We start from the raw sequence: 22,768 nt of genomic DNA, 5'->3' as shown, positions 1-22,768 counted from the left end.
GTTTAGGGTGTAGCAACACTTGTTAAATTGACTACAAATCCCAGCAGTCCTAGTGCTTTGCCATTGGGCAGCTTCAGGTGTTGCCGCAGAGAGTGCTGGGGGAAATAAGGTATGGCTCAAATTTTAAAGGTGAACTAGAAGAAGCCCTAGATAGTATTCATTGCAATATATTCTTATGCATTCTCTCATAAAAAAGTCATCTATTATCCTAAGCCATTGTTTCCCAATTTTTGTGGTGTTACAACTCGATTTTCACATTCCAGTGTGTTTGTGACACCAACCGTGAATTTAGCGCAATCATCGGAGCAGCAGGAGTGAAGTGGTCCTCCTTTGTGAATCAATCTCAGTTGTCAAAGCTGGGGTTCCACATGATCACCAGAGCATCAGCAGTTGGTGAATCAAGTGTGATCATCAATGCTTTTCCACCTTGGTGAATTGAGCACAATCAGGGTTTGGGGAGATTGTCTAGGATCAGTCGCAATCCACCTGTAATTCTGTCACTGTATATCTAACACTATTGGCGGGGTTTCGCTGCAGCCCACTTGTAATGCCAGCATATGACACGGGTTTGGAAACACTGTCCTAAACCATATGTGTTTGGAATGTGGGGGAAAAAATAGACTTCCGAGAGAATACTCGCATGGAAAAGGGGAGACAGTGACAGGGTTTAGAATCAAATCAATGTTCTTGGAATTGTGAGGCCAAAATGGTAAGCAGTGAGCAACCATGCACCCCAGCCAAGTCTAATGTTTGAATTACCATTTTCCATTTCAGTACTTTTGTGCTAAAGTTGATGGCTTTGTTTTTCTAGTAAGAGCACAGTAGTGTATTTGTTTACACAGCAAAGCTTGCATTTATAAAAACAGTCAAATTCAAAAAACAGAAAAAATCATAATATGCAACATTATCTAGTATAAAACTTTTCTGTATGTTTTAACTCATTTTACGTAAATTAAGAGATAAAACTGTATAGTCAGGGTTGTATCACTTTATATATGAAATGCTGGTGCATTCTGTGCTAGTGAATGTGCTATAGCCATGTGTTCATCATTAACAGAAAATAAAACACACTTTAATTATATTTAACATGTAAAAAGTTTACTAATTAATAATGAATAATTTAGAATAAATTATATCCATTATAAAATGCAGATCTAAAGCCCAGAGCTGGACTCTTCTATGGTAAATACTCACATGTTATAAATTGGACCGTAATTATTCTTGTCAGCAGCAACAACTGTGAGCACAATAAGAGCAGGGACTCCTAAGAATGAAAATGCATTTTATCAAAAGCTTTTATATGCTAATAATTAATGACATACAAACATTAGGAGTTCTCTTGTCAAATATACCACCAACATTAAACTGTCTTTCATTACAAAGTCACTGGGAGTCAAAGCCTGTTCTGTCAGCACTGGTAGCAAATAGCTGTCTGTAGTTAAACAAATCAGATGATGGGTATCTATACTAATAAAAGGCAAAGCCCTCACTGACTGACTGACTGACTGACTCATCACTAATTCTCCAACTTCCCGTGTAGGTGGAAGGCTGAAATTTGGCAGGCTCATTCCTTACAGCTTACTTACAAAAGTTAGGCAGGTTTCATTTAGAAATTCAAAGCATAACGGTCATAACTGGAACTTCTTTTTTGTCCATATACTGTAATGGACTGCAGCTCGCTGGCCATGGGAGGTGGAGTTGCGTATTGCGTCATCACGCCTCCCACGTAATCATGTGAACTGACTGTGAACGTAATACGTACCCAAAGAATGCTGAAGAAAACATTCATTACACAATTGAGAAGGCAGCGAAACAATAAGAAGCGAAGCACGGTGTAAACCGTAAGTTTAAATTAAGTTTATAGAAACGCTCCCGCTGCCGTTTGCAATACCATATTCGTGAGATACAAGTTTAATGAGAAGACACGAGGTATAAACGAGATTTGGATCACTTTGTAACGGAGTTAAAATTGCTGTAGCGAGAAACTTTGAAGTGCCGGGTCTTAGCTAACATTAAATAAAGCCGTGGACATCGCAACATCACACAAGAGAGCGGCTCACGTGAACTGACTGAACGCAGCACGTCGGAAACAAAGCACCATTTAAACCTAAAGTTTAAATTAAGTTCATAGACCTACAAAAGGTTGCCATTGATTTGAGGCAAGATTGCTTTTCTCCTGTACGACTATACGTTGCATTCTCAAGAGTGTGCTTGCACAGCTTGGTCATATTACAGCCAGAGTGCTGAACTGACAACGTGGTATACAAAGAGAACTATAACAATCGTAATATATATATATATATATATATATATATATATATATATATATATATATATATATATATATATATATATATATATATATATCTACATATATATATATATATATATATATATATGTAGATATGTATATATATGTGTATATATATATATAGATATGTATATATATATATGTGTATATATATGTAGATATGTATATATATATATATATATATATATGTAGATATGTAAATATATATATGTATATATATGTGTCTGTGTGTGTATATATATATATATGTGTGTATGTATGTATGTATATGTGTGTATATATATATATATGTATGTGTATGTATGTATGTGTATATGTATACAGTATATGTATATGTGTGTGTGTATGTATGTGTGTATATGTATGTGTAAATATATGTTGATATGTGTATATATATATGTATATATGTGGATGTGTATATGTGTATATATATATATATATATATATATGTATATATGTGTATATGTAGATATGTATATAAACATGTATAAACATATATATACATATATATATTTATGTGTGTCTGTGTGTGTGTATATATATATATATATATATATATGACAGCAACACTCATAACAATGACAACACAATTACATTGACAATCATGTTAAGTTATTTTTAAAATGTTTCCTTTTCTTTTTCATAACCTCTTTAACACACTACTTCTCCGCTGCGAAGCGCGGGTATTTTGCTAGTCATTCATATAAGAGGAGCTAATTCACTCCGGTTACAATCTGACAGTAATATATTATGCAAAGGTTATTGAAGTTTGTAACCATATATGTGCAAAACAATAATATGATACTAAAATACGAATATATACTGTACCTCAGCAAGTGCCAACCAGCTAATTGAATAGGTTCTCGATCAACATACTTGTTCATGTTTATAGTCAAACATATAATTGTAGTCTTCAAAATACACCATATAATTTATTTTTTTAAAAATATGTAAATCAAACCAATGTCCTTGATGCCAAGTGACAGTGAGGGAACACCTGCATCATTATGCCACTCAATAATAATCATGTTTTCATTAAATGGTACTGAAAAGAATTTCACTCAATAAAAATAATTTTTGTTTTGTGTTCTATTAACAATAATCTAATATATAAAGCAGAGTCTATGTATGTTTGTTTGTCCGCCATACAAACCTGCACCAGGCGTCCGATCGTCACCAAACTGGGCATGGGGCTGCTTTGTGACCAGGAGGAGGTCATGGGGTACGTTTGGTTGGGAAAAATGTCCTTGGTCAAGTGCAGGACACCTTTTGACCGACACAACGTTCGCAAAAAGTCCACGTACTTATCATTGACAAGATGGCCGCACGTTTCAACAGACGTGAACGGCGGCGCCATCTAGCGGCACATTTGGTCTCTGTGCATCCCTCTTTACCATTGTTTCTTTAAATTGCCAAGACATTGCAGTGTCCAAGTATGAGAAAGCCGACTGCTTTCATCGCGTGAAGGGGAACTGCCATATGGATTGTGAGATATGGCCGGCCATTCATCCCGGCCAATACCCTCAGGCCGCTAGATGGAGCCCTCCTTGAAACATGGAGATGCCCCGAATTCCAGCAGGGCATCATGGACTATGGAGTTTTAATGCACAGCCCTGCTGGATAACGTCGGGGTTGCCGGGGGACACTGCAGGGAGACACAGAGACGTTTATTTTCCATACAGCCCGGAAGTAAATGACCCAGTACGCATGACTGGCTTTGTATATTTGTGGTGCTATTTGCTTGCTTTCTAACTCACAGTAAGATTTCAGTCTTGGTCTTTCTGACTGACTGGTGCTATTTGTTCGCTTTCCGATGTATTGTAAATAACGTACATTCATCTCACTCTGGTGCTTATTCGGTATGTAATACCATGCGACACATTATAATTGTCCTGCTTTTTGCTAATATACCCATGCCACCAAAAAAAAAGACATGGCATTAGAAAGTCCACTTCCGATGCCACAGAAAAGTCTATCAAAAGTATTATTACAAGACCAACATGATAACCATTTCACTGAATGAAACTTACTAATATATTATTTGTACTGTTTGAGTTCTTGAGTGCGAAAATAAAATGTTAGTATTATAACCACCCTCCACAAGATTGTAACCACCCTTCTTCACAAGATACATGATGAGCACATTTGATCACTGCATCAAGTATTTTCATGTTAATTAACATATCTTTCAACTTCTTGCATTACTGATTTGGACTTGCATTAAATGTATTTTTATTTCTAATTTCTTGGGTCTAATGCTAAGAAGGCTGCTTTATAAAAGGAACATGCAGAGTTCCTTCTATTACCAGATTATGCCAAAATGACATGATATAAACATATTTGTTTTTTGCTTGTCTTTCATAAAAGCTGCATGACCTTGCATTGGAATAAAATTGTTCAGTAAAAAATGAATGAATGAAACTGGAAGAAAAATATTTGACTTCTAAGACAAAACACTTCTTTTGGCAATGGATAGCCTCCTCGGAGACTGTTCTAATAACATATGGGCAAGATCTATTTAATTTGCTACCTTTGTGGGAATTTAGGCAGAAGTATGATTGTGTGAATACATTTACTTTATTGTACTATTTATAAGTAGACAATGTGGTGTAGTGGCTAAGACACTTGACATTAAACCTAAAGATTGCCAGATCTGCCTCAAATGATATAAATCATTTGAATGAATACCAGTCCTGGAAGTCACTGTGGATAAAGTCATCAGCCAAAAATATAATAATATTAATAAACATGGGTATCACTTCTAAAACTTTGCATGGATTCTAGTGTGAAAATAAGCATATAGCAAACAAAATCATATTTATAACCCTGGCATGCACACATATCTATACAATTTGCCTAAATAAATCACAATCGTCTTGTAAATTTGTGTACGTGAATGTATGTCAGAGCGCACTTGGTTGCCTTCCTGGAACAACCATACATGGACTATGTTAATGAACCTCAAACATATTTAATCATAATGCTGCAGATGGGCATTGGCTGGTAGCGCAGAATACCACTTGATGCATCCAGCCACCGGCAGTTGTATTTTAGGAGTTTTACGCAGCACTACATACTGCATTAAAGAGGCAGTCCTCTGCACTTTAGGGGTCTGAGAATGTCAAATTGTGTGAAGCTGACGTACAAACCTTTAAGCAAAGTGTGAAACACATTCATCCTTGTTGCAGCCCGTTCCATCGCAGTGTCGGTATTATCCTGGTCAGTATGTGACAGTTTTTGGTGAATGTCACAGACCTAACAATGTCACAACAGAGTAAGTGAGACATTGTTGATGGAAGAACAGTTGTGCTTGTTATTACTGGCTTAAAGATGAAAAATAAGTGGAAAGTGGTTGTCTGAAGGCAGCAAAGGGAAGACGACATTCTTTACTGTCAATTTACTGTACATTATAATAACGGCTTGGTGGTATGAATTTTTATAGACATGAATCATCATTTAGCTGGTCTGGCTGCATGTCCCCACTTGTTCAAGGGTGATGTCATTTCCCAGTTTCTCTAAAATGTTGCATATGGATGGGTCAGAGCTGCTGAAAATATACGCACATTCTCTAGTCAGGTTTTCTTTTATAAATACCAACGTTTGTGTGGAAAGTTCCAGATGTACAATTCAGGATTTTTTGCCTTTATGCAAGTTTTATAAATCTGACTTCAGAGTTTTTTCTGTGTTGCACCCAGTGCTGTCTTGATAGTCTCCTCCTTGTCTCTGTGACTCTGAATTGGATTAAGCAGGGTTAAGTATAAATTAATTTTTAAAAATCTTGTTTACAAAATACCACTGATTGGAAATTTAACTGTTGACAATAAGCTACTTTAAGCGTTTATTTCTATATATCTACTGTACAGTTCAAATTCTTATTTATTGTCATGGCAGAACTTTTGAAATCTTACGTGTGTGTCTGAGCAGCCTTCAACATCTCATTTCATTCCAGTGTACCTTTTAACTGAAATATACTCTTAACTAGGTCTCATTTGTGTTCACTTGATTTTGGATTTTGAGGAATCTTTTGGCATCTCTTTAATTTACTGCTGTTGTCTTTTCAAAAGCCTCCAATATGTCACATGTTAATTTAGAAATTAAAAATTATCTCTCTGTTCTGCTCATAAATCAACCCTCATAGCCCTGAAACAAAGAGTAGGTCTTTATGTCAATTTTATAATGTAAATACCAACACTGCATATATTATTTCAGTAGTGGCCTCACAAGTACATTTCAGGTCAACAAAGTTTGGTCTTGCTGTACAAATACTGTACTCCGTTATCCTCCTATCCTTTTAAATTGCTGCTGTGCACATTTCAAAGACAGGATGAATATTAAGAAATTTTCTACTGCATGTAGCTGTGAAGTTAATGCAAACCATTAGACTAGGAGAAACTCAGATTCCCATTCAATGTATTTTTTAATAAATGGGTTCAGAAAATGGAAAAAAAGAATTAAAATTGAACAAACTACATGAATCAGAAACATAAATATGGTGTGACCTAGAATAGTCAATATGCATTTCTGTTTCTCTGTTGATTTTTCTTATAAAACATTGGATTCATTGTGTCTCCATTCTGAGTGACAGAGATTGTCCTTTTTTATTCACGGTTTCTTACTTAATTGCACATGGTTGAAGTCATACTTGTTATAAACTCACCCCAACCTACAAAGGTGGACTTGAGTGTGAAATGCCTTATGTAGACATCGAATGGTCTCCACAATAGCAGGTACATCTGACAGGCCTCCAATGTCATCCAAGTGAAGGAGCAGATAAGGGAGAAATGCAGCACCAGGCCCGTGGTCGTACAAAGCCAGGAAATGTTCAGAACGGCTGGTATAGCAGCACTACAGAGGTACATCAAGTTCAAGAGCAGTACTGCTCCTGCCAGATTGAGGTGGATGAACCAGGCCTGGTCTGAAGGTTTTAGCCTGAAAAATGAAGTTTTCTGTAAATCAAACACTTTCAAGAAGACATACATTTTCAGCCTGCAATGTTAACCATATTTTTGTCAAAAAGTAATCAGTTATGTTATATTTGTATATTTGTATGTATATGGATTATATATATATTTTATAAAAGTTAAAAGGCTGAAGAATTAACTAAACATAACTTAAAGCAGAAAGAGCAAGAGGTCTTTGCTTTGTCTTAGAGGATCTACCAACATGATTTTCCAAGACTAGGGAGAGCTCTGCCCCCTGCTCATTTCGCTCGCCAACCCCTGGGCGGGCGCTACACACTAGCCATCTTTGCGGCTCTGCCACTCGTGTACGGGGAGACAGATGCACAATTTAAACAGATTGTTATTTTCATGGGAATTGTTACATATGCATAATAGAACTAACTATGTTACATTACAGCAAGTAATTAACCATAGAAAAAAATGGTAAAACGTAATAAATTGAAAGAAAATTATGTTTCATGTTGTGTCAGAGGTATTCATTGCATTATACGTTTTCGTTCTGTTTGGCTTTGAAATTAACACGCAAATACATTTTAAACTTGCACTTTTACTGTAAAACTCCTGTAAAAACAATATTTGGAATTAATTTTTCGTCAATATTGCATTGAATTTTTGGAGTTACATTGTGACAATGCAATGTATAACTGTCCGTGAGTGAATATCGTTTCTTTCTCTCTAATAAATAAACCGACTTTTTCAAATATTTGTCCCTGTGATTTATTAATTGTCATAGCAAAAGCTATTCTAACAGGAAACTGTAAACATTTTAATATGAATGGCATACAGTATGTACTAAATTACCTTTCTTGTCAACTGTTGTACTAGGGTGTTGTACCGTGTTAGCCATTATGAATGTAGAGAAAAGCCAAGCAAAATGACACCTTTTATTGGCTAACTAAAAAGATTACAATATGCAAGCTTTCGAGGCAACTCAGGCCCCTTCTTCAGGCAAGAAGAAAGAAGAAGAAAACTGTACATTATTGTTTTATTTTATTTGAATTGAAGCTTTATTTAAACTTTTGGACTTTAAGACACACCAGTGGCCATTTTTGGTTAAGTTAAATGCACTTTTTATTGTTTAAAGACTATGTGCACTTTAGTTTATATTGTTTAATGTATTTCTTTTTTATTGTGATGGTCACACTAATATAAAAACATCTGATTATTTTCAAATGTATATGTTTCACTGGTTATTTTAATTTGATTATTATTAATTTTAATCGTGTTAATGCAGAGACATCAGGGTGACATTCACAGGTGGACAGACGTGAGCAGATGAGGTAAGACATGCACTGGAGCCCAGAACAGGATGTGCAACCACAGGTCGCAGGCATCAAAATAGCCAGGCATGAAATAATCGTGACTAATCGACTAATTGAAAAAAATGAATAATTAGTCAACTACCAAAAATAATCATTAGTTGCAGCCCTAATAGCATTAAGCACATGAAAATGTTGAATGTTGTGTTACTACTTGTGAAATTTTCTGGTGACACCAGAGTTGAAAACAACAGTAGATACTGAGGAGACAGGAAAAGAAATTCAAAAAGATATCTGGACAATTTTCAAAACTGGGCAAACCCAAGGAAAATGCAGTCTATTGTAAACAATTCAAAAGGAATATAGGTTATAAATACAAAATGAGTAATGTTGTACTACAGGAAGCATGCTCTAAAAGGAATTAAGGGGTTTTCATTGAAACAATGTTCATATTGCCTAATCAATGTGCAGATGCAATTAAAAAGGCATACAAACATTATAATATCATTATGTTGTAGTTGAATACCCAAGACCCAAAAATTTACTTGAACATTGGCCTGGCTGGTGTCAGGTTTTCACATTTAGATTTATTCTAAGCATCAGTACTTACAGAAACTTTTGATGAATAATGAGGATGACAGTCATACAAAAACTAGAGATCCCACAGCCAATGTAGCTGATGTATCTCAGAGCTTTAGCATTTTGTTCACTTGGTTCCTGCACAGGTGACTAAAAAAAATTGAAAATGATTCTTTTATTATAAAGTATATTAGTATTTCACTTAAATGATTTAAAGTAAAACAGTTTCATCTGAGACTGGTTATTATTAAAAGAACAGATCGCCTTCCTCAGAGAGAAGACAGAAAGTGAGTACACGGCCAGGTCAGCAGCCAGTTTTAAATGTTCCCTGTGTCAACCAACAGGCAATAGGTACGTTATGTGGGAAGCCTGCAAACTTGCAGTTGCAGACATCCAGTCCCTACCTGCATTAACCAAGTCAGCACACAGTGCAGTTGGGAGGTTGTCAGGGTCTCAAAAATATCACACACCCCCCTTAGCTTTGCTTATACCAGTGTAAACAAAGTGACAGTCTAAGCCAGGCTCAGCCAAACAAGAGAGAGAATGTCAGTGTTAACATATGCCAAACTGGGACAATGGCAAACATGAAAAGCAAATGGCTTCAAGCTAATAAACCACTTAGTGAATCAGGAATTTGTATCCTTCTGCCTGTAGAACCACTGGGCGGGACATGATCAGACATCAAGGTAAACCCCCTACCCCACAAGTAATGACGAAGCGCCTTCAATGCCCACTTGATAGCTAAACATTCTTTCTCGATGGTCAAGTAATTACACTACCTGGGAAGCAACTTACTGCTCAGAAACATGATGGAAAGTTCCCTTCCATCGAAACTCTGAAAAAGTACAGCCTTCAAACCAAACGCACTCACATCAGTCTATAGAAAGAACTCCTTAGAAAAGTCCAGATTCTGCAGAATTAGGAATGAACACAAAGCCATCTTTAAGTTTACAATCATCAGCCCAGGCAATGCTGCAGTTCTTTCTGCCCTTCATCAGTTCTGTGAAAGGGGCGGTTTAATGTGCACAATTAGACATGAACCTCTGGTAATAACCAGTGAGTCAGAGGAAAGCGCAAACCTATTTCTGCATTTCTGAATGTGGATACACAAGCTCAAACAGTTTAATCAAACCGTTCCTCACAGAGTACCCCAAATAATGCATTTCCAAAATCCTCAGTTTACACTTCTTAGGATTAGCTGTCAACCCAGCCAGCCTGAAACTATCATACATTGCCTGTAGAAGGTTGAGATGCGACCACCAATCGTTACTAAAAATGACTTAATCATTGAGATACGTTCCAGCACACGCGGAATGAGGTCACGGAATCTGATCCATTATCTGCTGTAAAGTCAAGGGTGCAACATGGAGACCAAATGGGAGTCTGACGAATTTGAACAACCTGTCTGGGGTGGCAAACAGTCTTCTTGCAGCTAGATTTTTCCACCAGCACCTGGCAGTACCCCTTCATGAGATCTAGGGTGGAAATAAACAACACTTGCACAAGCCTCTTCAGTAAGTCATCAATACGCGGCATTGGGTTCACATTAAAATTTGGAAATCTTAATCAAGTGTCGAAAATCAATACAAAACCAAACAGAACCATTCAGTTTTGGAACCAGAAAAATTGGACTATGTCAGTCATTTTTACTCTCACGTACCACACCCAAATCAAGCATCTGCTTCACCTCCTCATGTATCACAGCCCTTGTTGCTTCCAGAATACCATATGGATGTGGCTGTACCTTAACACCAGGTTCAGTCACAATCTTATGTTCAGCAATTTCAGTCCATCCAGGTATGGATGAAAAGACATCAAAGTTTCTTCCGATCAGGGACTGTAACTCAGCCTTGTGAGAGTCCATCAAATCATCACCAATATCAACCTCAGTCTCAGACACTACAGCAGTAGTGGCCAACACCTTGTTAGGGTCGTGCCACTCAAAAGATTAACATGTAGGATTTTCATGGGCTTTGGCTGGCTGGGAATTCTAACATTATAGTTCACAGGACTGATGCATTCCTCCACTACTGAAGGACCCAGCCATTTCACCAGAAACTTATGTGGATCAGATGGATTCAAAACCAGAACCCAATCGCCTTTTCTGAATTCATAAAGTTTGCTTTTTCTATCATAATTACGTTTCTGGATCTCCTGCTCATGTTTCTGATGCTCCACAGTGATGGATGACAATCTAGAAATATGTTCTTGGAGCGGAGCAACCCTATCAACAAATTTCGAACCATGAGCGTCATTGTGAAGTCCATCCGTTCTTCCAGAAAAAGGTTCAACACCCCTTGTGGCCGCCTGCCAAATAAGACCTCAAATGGCTTTAAGCCAGTAGATGCCTGAGGAGATTCCCAAACAGCAAATAGGAGAAACAACAATACTGTGTCCCAGGAGGTCAGGTCAGTATGAGCCACCTGACAAATCTGCTTTAAAGTCTTATTAAATCGTTCATTTAGCCATCTGAGGATGACAAACAGTGATGCTCAATTGTTTAATTGCAAGGCTCTCATATAGCTGTTTCATGACACAGGAAGTAAAGAACATACCCAGGTTATTTAAAATCTCACATGGAATGCCAATACAAGTCAACACCTCTGATAGGGCTTTAGCAACAGCCCAGGTATTAGCAGCCACTTTGGGATATTTTGCTGCCTAATTAACTAGTTTATATTGAGAACCAGTTTTACTCCTGGGAAGTGGACCAACAGTGTCTAACCCAACTCTCTTGAAAGGGACATCCAAAATAGGCATTGGTAAGAAAGGAGCCCTAGCGGGTCTATGAGAGAAAACAACTTGACAGTCGGGGCAAGACTTGCAAATTTGCTCTACATCTTTACCCATATTTACCCAATAAAAACATTTCAAAATGTGTGACCCCTTGTCTCTACATGTTGAGATGACCCCACCAAGATGTGGGTGTGAGCAATTTTCAACACAGTGACCACTCAGACCACCGACTGCTCGATTAGTCCCCCAATGCAATCGGAAATTATCTGACAGATGAGTTACGTGGGAAGCCTGCTAACTTGCAGTTGCACCAGCAGTGGACAACAGTCCCTGACTGTGTTAACCGAGCTGGTGACACTGTCTTGGCCGTGGTATGAACGTGTGTGTGTTGGACTCTGATGGACGTGTGACTTGTCCAGGAATTATTCCTACCCTGTGCCCTGTTCTTGCTGAAATAGGCTCCAGACCCCATAACCCTGCTCAAGATTAAATAGACTTAGAAAATGGCATGGTGTGTGTGTATATATATATATATATATATATAATCATTTATCACAATGGGATTGTATTCACTATAGAAAGGAGCTAAATAAAATGTTTGAAAGTAAAGAAAACAAATAAAGTAATAAAGTGTACATTTTAACATACATTTTACTGAAAGGGTTATGCAGTTTTCATGATTGACTATGTGAAAATAATCAATAATTTTGATTACACAATAATAATGTGGGAAGATCAGTGCACAATGAGCTGTATAGCTTGAGGGGATCTTTTAATCTCATTGTGTGAAAAAAAAGAACTAAAATAATATGAAGCATTAAAATAACAGTGAAAGCAAAATTGTAACATAGTTAAACTATGTCTTAATAAGTCTTATAAAAGTTGCTACTGGGTCTGACTTACTGTTGGCAACTGCCTTACTTGGGTCCTTGTGTGATCACACTGGCATTTAATGGGGTTTTTCATGGAGCAAGTGGAGGTTTTTTATTTGTTAAATGCCTCTGTGATATCCTTAAACCTAACCCATGCCAGCCTGATAGTCTTTCTGACCCCAGCAGCCTCTGGGTGGCACAGCCTAGTCAGTAAGTTGTCAGGTAGTGCTCTTGTTTTAGTTACTACTTATGGTTTGACCTTGATCAACTTCCTTATTGAGGGACTTCCTTAACTTCCATTATCTTAACTACTATACTTTGGTCTGTAATTATAAAGCACATTTCAATTATTTTTAACTATAAAAGGACACTACATACAGCAAAGAAAATTGGGTTTGGCAGCTGAGCAACCCAGCAATACATACCTACAGATCAGAATTCCATTACAATGTTTTAAGAAACAGAAAACACTTGCGTAGCAAGCACACGCTACCTTTCAGTGTTGTTTTACTTAATATATTAAAATTAATGTACATACTTACCACAAGGACAGCAAAATAGGAGAGACGGCTGAATTTACATGTTACGCTGGAATTCTTCACAAAGGTTTGACAGCCAGCAACACTCCAATCACCTGCGCCTGTTTGAAGGTAAACACAACATTAACAAATCACTATTAGTCATTTGGCTCCAGTAGCCAACAGCTTGCTGGCATCCCATACCCAAGAAGAAAACCTCAGCTTTAAATATTAAATAATTCTGAAGCTCTGTAAGCAGTGGTAGGCAAGGTCTTAAATATGTTTAGCTGCATAATGTGACCCTTGACTGAGAGCTTGTTAAAGTGAGTGACTTTTAATGTTAAGTAGTGAAAATTAAAGAAAAAAAAGTCCAAAAATATTTACATTTACATTTATTTGCTTGGCAGACTGTGTTATCCAAAGCGACTTACAAAAGAGATAAATATAATTGAGTAACATTAGGTTAGGGCCTGTTTGTTCAGCAAGTGTAGTAAGTCAAGTAACACAAGTTGATTGTCACAAGTGAAAAGATGTGATAACTAACAATTTACAATCCTAGATTATAATTGATAAAGTAATTATACTTAAACAACAAATTAACCAACAATATAAAGGATCACAGAGCAAATGATTTTTTTCTATTAATTAGACAGATATTCACAGAACAGTTGGGTCTTCAATTGCTTCTTAAATACTTTGAGGGAGTCAGTAGTTCGGATGGAGGTGGGCAGCTCGTTCCACCAAGTGGGAACTACATAGAAAAAGAGTCTGGACGGAGACTTGAAACCATGAAGAGGTGGCATCACCAGACACTGTTAACTGGCAGACATAAGTGGGTGAGAAGGAGTATAGCACCTCACCAGTGTCTCCATATACTCAGGTGCTGACCCATTGACTACTCTTTAGGCAAAAATCAGGGATTTGAACTTAATGCATGCTGCTGCAGGGAGCCAATGTAGTGACCTAAATAGAGGAGTGACCGGCTCAGCTGGTTAAATACAAGATGAGCCACTGCATTCTGGACCATCTGCAGTGGCTTGATAGCACATGTGGGTAACTCCTGCCAGAAGTGAGTTGCAGTAGTCCAGGTGCAATAAAAGCAAAGCCTGGACCAGAAGTTGTGCAGCATACTCTGTCAGATAAGGTCTGATCTTGCGGATGTTGTACAATGTGAACCTGCATGAATGAGAAACAGTAGCAGGTTAGTCAAAAAACTATAGCTGCTCATCAATCACCATTCCAAGGTTGTGAACTGACCTGGTGGGTGTTAGTGACAGTGAGCCAAGCTGTACAGAGATGGGGAGTTGAACAGATTGTCTGGCCCGGATCACAAGAAAGTCAGTTTTTGCCAGGTTGAGCTGTTGATGGTGGTCCTTTATCGAGGTTGAGATATCAGCAAGACATGCAGAGACTCTAGCTGATACTGTATTGTCCTCCAGAGGGAATGACAGATACAGCTGATAAGAGAAACCATGGGATTGGATGATGGAGCCTAGCGAGATGGTGTACAGAGAGAATAGTAGAGGACCCAGCACCGATCCTTGGGGTACACCTGTACATGTCTGGTGCGCCTTTGATAACTCTCCTCACCAGGTCACACTGTAAGATCTGCCCGAGATGTAGGGCTCAAACCATCTGAGAGCAGTCCCAATAATTCCAAAGTCAGAGAGGGTGGCAAGAAGGATGTCATGGCTGACCATGTCAAAGGCGGATGAAAGATCTAGGAGGATCAGGACTAGTCTATTCAGGGGTCCTGGGGCCTCATGTATAACGCCGTGCGTAGAACTCACACTATAACATGGCGTAAGCACAAAAGCGGGATTGTGCGTACGCACAGAAAAATCCAGATGCAGGAATCTGTGCGCACACATACTTTCACGTTCTTCTACTACATAAATCCCGATTTGCGTGAAAAGAAACGCACGTGCACGCGCCTTCTGTCCCGCCCCAACTCCTCCCAGAATTACGCCTCTTTGAATATGCAAATCAATATAAATAGCCTTCTGTGAAAAGACAATGGGAAAAGCACAGGAGAAAATATAAGAATTTCAGCGAATACCAAGTGGAGGCAAAGGAAAAACGTACTATTTGTTGGTTTAAACAGTGGTGTAATCAACAAAAGGAAGTTGATGGACTGACAGAGTGTCGGAGAAACTCGAAGGCTCAACTTCACAAAGTCGCACAGTGCCCGAAATAAAAAAGAAATCACATATCAAAGTCGGTGTGAAAAAGCGAGTCGTAGCCCACCGTCTGAGTGTCATATGAAAGCTTATTAGGGTACAGACAAAAAAAAGGCACACAGTGGGGAAAAAAGCACGAAATGTCAACTTTAATCTCGAAATTTCCACTTTAATCACGTAGTTTATTTTGCCATTAAAGTTGAACATCATAAACTTCATCTTAAAATCGTTTAATTTACTAGTTTCTCAAATCCCATTGTAACTAAAGTGGCATGTTAAATGCTTTGTTCTGTATTTGATCTTCTATGTGCTCTATGTGTATGAATCACTACCTGCTTTTTAAACGGGCTTTCTCTTTCTCCGACAGGACACATAATCCATTACATTCGTGATATTACAGCTCTCTGAATAATTAAAATACTGAGATGTATACGTGATATCTTTTTCATGATGATAGGAATGAAAGCATGTTATTAAACATGGGAACACGGTGGCGCAGTGCTTGTTCATATCTCACGCAAGAGGATTGCTGCGCCATGCGCAACCTTCAATTAAATAATTTATCACAGCAGTACTGTCTCTTTCAAACGTACTAACCTCCAATTCCTGTCCTTACTTTTCTTTCTCCAAAAACTCAATCGCCACACAATAAGCTATGTAATAGACGTGAAGCCATCTGTAAGCTTAGAACTTCGATTCTTCAAAACTTTTAAGGAACATTGAAATATCTTAGTAGTACGTGTTTAATTATTATATCCGTCTATCTTTCCAGTGTCGCGTCAGCACCTGCAAGAATACAGCGCAAGGCAGGAACAATTACTGAACTAGCTAGCGCTGCGGCATCGTGTCCTCACATGTTTAATTATAAACAATACAGATTATTTAAATGAAGTTAAAGTTTTATCTGTATAATATAATCAACATGTTTTGCTGCATTTCGTCTTAGAAATGAATACCGTCATCACATGTAAATACGTGCTTTATAAAGTGGCGCAGGTTGTGCAATATTATAACTGTAGTGCAAGTTTACAGTGGGGTAATTGTACTTATAAGTCCAAACATTTCTACAAGGAGCACTTGATGGACTGATTTAGTGCCTTTAGAGTTCTTGGGATGAAACTGTTTCTAAACCGCGAAGTCCGTACAGGGACTAAAGCGTTTGCTGTGGCTGAGTCAGTGTCTGCTTCATGCTGTGTACCAATAATTCTCTTTCCAATCAGCTGCTGCTGTGATTTCCCACTCAGATACAGTGATATAAATACTCCGAGTGGTGCAGTAAGAGTAATGTGGAAAAAGATGATCTGCTGTGGCAACCCTTAACGGGATCAGCTGAAAGAACATGCAGTGAGAGTTACAACGCTAAAGCAGTTATGGTATTTGGAATACTATGGCTATTCCCTGGACCATTATATTGCTACAGGTTAATTACAATCAGATGCATTACACTAATAAACAATATGCAGTTAATTTCAGTGTATTTATAAAGCCGCGCCAGGAATGTGGATTTAAGAATGAAAGGGTGATCACACAGGAACAGTAGCACTGCTTTGACACTGGGTGCCGCCAGTCTGCAAAACCGGGCGGATAAATTGCGTACGCCAAGGAATGAGTTACCGTGGAAATGTGCGTGGCTTTACGCCAAGTTTAGGTTTTTAGTTTAGGTTTTATACATCGCGATTTGAGCGTGGAAAGGTTCGTACGCAACATTTCTGTGCGTACGCACCGTTTATACATGAGGCCCCTGGAGAGGAGGGTCCGTCGGATAGTCGAGCCTCGGATTCAGGAGGAACAGTGTGGTTTTCGTCCTGGTCGCAGAACAGTGGACCAGCTCTATACCCTTAGCAGGGTCCTGGAGGGTGCATGGGAGTTTGCCCAACCAGTCTACATGTGTTTTGTGGACTTGGAAAAGGCATTCGACCGTGTCCCTCGGGGAATCCTGTGGGGGGTACTCCGAGAGTATGGGGTACCGGCCCCCTTGATAAGGGCTGTTCGGTCCCTGTACGATCGTTGCCAGAGCCTGGTCCGCATTGCCGGCAGTAAGTTGAACCCGTTTCCAGTGAGAGTTGGACTCCGCCAGGGCTGCCCTTTGTCACCGATTCTGTTCATAACTTTTATGGACAGAATTTCTAGGCGCAGCCAGGGCGTTGAGGGGGTCCGGTTTGGTGGGCTCAGGATTGGGTCACTGCTTTTTGCAGATGATGTTGTCCTGTTTGCTTCATCAGGCCGTGATCTTCAGCTCTCTCTGGATCGGTTCGCAGCCGAGTGTGAAGCGGCTGGGATGAGAATCAGCACCTCCAAATCCGAGACCATGGTCCTCAGCCGGAAAAGGATGGAGTGCCCTCTCAGGGTTGGTAGCGAGATCCTGCCCCAAGTGGAGGAGTTCAAGTATCTCGGGGTCTTGTTCACGAGTGAGGGAAGAATGGAGCGTGAGATCGACAGGCGGATCGGTGCGGCATCCGCAGTAATGCGGGCGCTGCATCGGTCTGTCGTGGTAAAAAAGGAGCTGAGCCGCAAGGCGAAGCTCTCAATTTACCAGTCGATCTATGTTCCTACCCTCACCTATGGTCATGAGCTATGGGTAGTGACCGAAAGAACGAGATCGCGAATACAAGCGGCTGAAATGAGTTTTCTCCGCAGGGTGTCTGGGCTCTCCCTTAAAGATAGGGTGAGAAGCTCAGTCATCCAGGAGGGGCTCAGAGTAGAGCTGCTGCTCCTCCGTATCGAGAGGAGTCAGATGAGGTGGCTCGGGCATCTGATCAGGATGCCTCCTGGACGCCTCCCTGGTGAGGTGTTCCGGGCACGTCCAACCGGGAGGAGGCCCCGGGGAAGACCCAAGACACGTTGGAGGGACTATGTCTCTCGACTGGCCTGGGAACGCCTTGGGATTCTCCCGGAAGAGCTAGAAGAAGTGGCCGGGGAGAGGGAAGTCTGGGCATCTCTGCTCAAGCTGCTGCCCCCGCGACCCGACCTCGGATAAGCGGGAGACAATGGATGGATGGATGGATGGATCAGGACTAATGACATATTAGGAGCTCTAGCAAAGTTGAAGCTGGTCAACTACAATTAGTAGAGTGGTTTCAGTCGAGTAGTTCTAAATATGTTAGAAGATTTTGGGAAGGCTGTATTGTTGATGGTGTAAATGAACTATGTGAATAGATTAATAAATTTTGGGAAACAATTAAAGAAATCTACCATAACTGAAGTGCTTGAGGTATTCTGTAGCTAAGAATAACAACAGGCTGTTTCTGAAGTCTGTTTTTAGAAATCCTAGTAGGTCCAAAGAGAACACCTCAGACCATAAAGATTATTAGTATCTATTCAGTCATAGCATATGTCATTTGTTTACAGTAAATTTATGCATGCATAATTTACCATTTTCTTCTGTTTCGTCCCAAAATGCACATGTCATGTTTGTAAAGGCCTAAAACAAAAATATAAAAATATAGTATATGTTAAGCAATGCAGTGATTATAATCGTACTGCTGTTCATAATTCTTTAATTTTGCTATATATCTGTCAATTCAAAACATACTGTTAGATCACTTACAGGTTTTACACTGCTATCAGACCATTTTATATAATGCCATAGAAAGCATGTAAAATTGTTTGGTTTTTTTCTTTTTCATTTAATTAATTTGGAAAGAATACATTACAACAAGTATGTTACTGGACAATTAAGCATAAAATAAGTATCCTCATCATCTCCCATTTCACCTAGAGAGCTATGAAATTAGATAATCCATTGTGTTCAAGTATGAAAATAGTGCCGTAAACTGGGATGTTTCATATAAGGAAGTCTGAAGTTTCAACGTAAGGTTGTTCTACTCACTAATCATAGCACTGAAGAGAGACATGTTGCATATTGATTAGTACACTAATTGATTAATAATAATTTCACTGTACTCTGTAAACATCATAATAATGACCCTATAAAAATCTATAAACCTATATTGAGCAATAGGGCAAATAGCCTTTCAAAATATATAGTTTAGGCTCCTCTTATTTATCCAAAAATGTTTTCCCCTCAGCCATTGCCAACTAGGTTTCATGGACAATGGTGGTCACTAAATAGAATGAGAGAGAGAAGACAAAGAAAGACTGAGGCCATGGCCTTGCTGAAAATGACTAAGTGTTTTAAAAGTTTTTTTGCATGATAGCTCAGTGGTGGGATGTAGAGTCCAAGGCCATATAAGAGAGAGAGAGAAAGAGTGAGAGATATTGAAAGAAAGAGGCAGAAAATGAGAAAGATGAGTGCTTTCAGAGATATTTTGGAGATGAGCAAGTGGGTAGGTTGCCTTAAAAGATACACAGATATGTAACCCTAAGTGGTTAAGAACAAAATGATATTAGAGTTTGGTTTGTTTGTCTTTTCATTTGTACGTTCTCTGCCTCCTTTGTGTGACTTCACTGTGTATGCATTATTTTAATAATAAAACCACATTGTCATATAAAGCCTCCTTTGTAATATTTCAGATTTGTGGAAACATATGAGTAGTGTCCTCACTAGTAGGTGTACAACCTGATGACTAACTTAGACATACCCAAACAGAGAAACTGACACCTAGAGCACTAATTTCTCCATTTCCCTTAAGAACAAAAAGGCCATAAGGACAAGGAGGCTTTGAGGGCTACATGTGATTTCATGCTAGTATTAGGGGGAAGAGTTTCCCACAAGATTAAAACTGCAGTGGCTTCAGACATTGAGTATTTAACCAACTCTTTTCTTTTCCTGGTCATAATCGACATAGTAACTCAAGACATCCTTGACCTGTACTCATCAGTGTGAAGTTGCCATTAATTAACTACATACAGGGTTTGATTGTTAAAACCGTGTGCAAATCTAATCAAAAGTAGTAAACAATCCTAGAAAAAAAAACTAGCTCCTGGCCATAACAATTAAAACTTATAACACAAAGAAAGCCTAAACCAGAATTCTAAATTAGGGAGTGGAATTTCCTTACGAGTCTTTCTCACAGACTCCTATGTGAGTTTGGAGTATAAACTAGTGTATGTGGGAATCATATTGATATGAATTTAAATTACTGAAAGGAAAACTTTGTCCTGTGAACATATGCAACTAACAGGCCTGTTAAAGGCAGTGAATTGGGTTTTCAAAAGTGCACCGTCTACCGACTTGCTAGTCCTAGCCAATAACAAAGAATGACAAAGACTCCTGGATGGGTGTAATTGGGAGGAACAACATACTGTAACTAACACTATGTTGTAATACAAGGCATGGTGCCTCTTATCACAATGGTTTAAGCCAGTTGCTACTTCACATTTTATAAGAAAAAAACAAAAATGAAAGGATGGAAAGCAAAAATGATGATATATACAGTATAAATGGTTCATAGAGGATTCAAACTATTTCATTATATCTTGTCACAACACACTATAATAATGTTAAATGGTTTGATAAGTAGTACAATGCCGTATAGCATGAAAAATATTATTTCTTTTCTAGCAAAAATATGTATGAGTCAGGTCCACAGTTGCTCCTTCATTTCACCCAATTCTCCAGCCAGTGACTCTTTAATTGATCAACAGGTCAGACAAATGATGGATGGATGGATGGATGGATGGATGGATGGATGGATGGATGGATGGATGGATGGATGGATCTTCAGTGTGTTTCTAAATGTCAAAAACAATATTTACATTGTTCTAGGAAAATAAAATCTGATTGATTCAGTGTGGTGCTCTTTAGCTTTAGCCGGCTATTTATATTTACCTTTAATGTAGTACAAACATTCCATTCTCAGCTCTCCATATGTCAGGTACAATTTAAAGCAAGCTCACCATTAACTACACTTGTGTAAAAAAATTAAACTTCAATTGTAACCTCAACCCATTCCGGGTTGAGAATTAAATATGAAGATACACCATATCCTCTAAGTTTTTTACATTGCTTAATTGTGAATAGTTCATACTAACCAGGATTTTATATTGTGACAAACATAAAATGCTAAAAGGTCTAAAGAGATGTATTTAATGGGCAGTATACATTTAATGTATGTTTTCTATGGAGTTAGATTCTGGCTAAAACTCTGTGTCTGAGTGCCACACATATTATAAGCGCATGTACTTGGGCTTACAAAATGCATGGTACTCAGACATGGACTTTTGGCAGTAATCTAATTCCATAGTTTTCCTTTATCTTGTACAGGAATAAATTATATTCTTCTATCTGAGTTTTGCAAAGTTCTTTATTTAGATTCTCCCTATTGAAAAGGCTATTTAAAAGAAAGAATGAATGATTCTCAAAAAGAGGCTTATCTAATATGAGCATATTCTGATTTGAAGTATAGGTATATTTAAAATATCCTGAAAACAATCTCAGTGCATCTGTTTGAGTCTACAGTAGTAAACAGCTGGCTCCATTCCTCAGGGTTGCTCCCTGCCTTGTGCCAGACAAAAATGGATTAAGCATGTCAAAAATGGTGGTTGAATCAATGGATGTATATTTCATTAGAATTCAGTATGTTTAGATTTGATCTGATGTTTGGAACTGATATCTTCCTGTAACTTTTTCTGCATAGAGAGAATGTTTCAAACAACTTAAAACAGAACTACTTACTGAATTATTACCAGTGAAGAACCTGATGATCAAAGGATTACTGAGATTAGAAATGCTTGCATTTTCCACGATTACTCCAACAACCACAGATTCCAAAAGAGCACTGGTGTTAGTATCCTGCAGAAGAAAAATGTTAGCCTTTAAGCAAGTTCATACACTTTACTTTGCCATTGTAAGTTATGTAATTAAAGCACTTATTGACCAGTCTTTAATTCACTCCCCAGTCCCCATTCATGTTTCAGTATTTGAGACACAATCCTGTTTAAATTATATTTGAGCATCACATATGACAGAAACACACCCAATTAAAATGTATGAAATGATAATTAATATAATAGTACTTTTACCTTAAATAGAGATGTGTTCCACATTACATCAAAAAGAATTTTCCCAAGAAATTCTTCACTGAAGCCCAATGGTTGAGGTGGCAAAATCATTTCAACTGTTAAATTTGTCATTTCAGTTACATTGAAAAATACCTGAAAAGGGAAGTATTAGCATTTTTTGCAGTAAGTAGGATACAGTATTCTGGAAATGTGCTTTTCTCTAACTGATTTATACTTCGCTTATGAATTGATGGTATTATGTAAACATTTTCTTCTGGATTTATTAGGAACTTACATAATGCAGCTGTTTTACTTTCTATAATATGAGGGGTCATGGACTACTGGAGAGTTTCCAATTAACACTATGTTTCAAATAACAATTACCTGTACTAATTGATGGTTTCTGCAGTCTTTTATTATCAATAACATTTACGAAAAGAGTATTAATT

General features: G+C 38.2%; 1 protein-coding gene across 3 annotated transcripts in view; it reads right to left on the bottom strand.

Annotated features, from left to right (window-relative positions):
* The window catches only part of LOC114657534 (adhesion G-protein coupled receptor G5-like), a 31,457-nt gene that overhangs the window by 4,044 nt on the left and 4,645 nt on the right, over positions 1–22,768 (bottom strand). For 2 of the 3 annotated variants that reach the window (XM_051931650.1, XM_028809420.2), the window contains exons 3-9: positions 22,341–22,472; positions 21,994–22,110; positions 18,789–18,837; positions 13,261–13,358; positions 9,142–9,260; positions 6,969–7,240; positions 1,195–1,264 (exon numbers count right to left, since the gene is read on the bottom strand). In XM_051931650.1, the coding sequence (XP_051787610.1) occupies positions 1,195–1,264; positions 6,969–7,240; positions 9,142–9,260; positions 13,261–13,358; positions 18,789–18,837; positions 21,994–22,110; positions 22,341–22,472 (857 nt within the window). The remainder of the gene's footprint in view (positions 1–1,194; positions 1,265–6,968; positions 7,241–9,141; positions 9,261–13,260; positions 13,359–18,788; positions 18,838–21,993; positions 22,111–22,340; positions 22,473–22,768) is intronic. The other variant, XM_051931649.1, reaches the window with a different exon arrangement.

Source organism: Erpetoichthys calabaricus, chromosome 9 (genome assembly GCF_900747795.2).
Source record: "Erpetoichthys calabaricus chromosome 9, fErpCal1.3, whole genome shotgun sequence".
NCBI lineage: Eukaryota > Metazoa > Chordata > Cladistia > Polypteriformes > Polypteridae > Erpetoichthys > Erpetoichthys calabaricus.
This window is presented reverse-complemented; position numbering and strand designations above follow the sequence as displayed.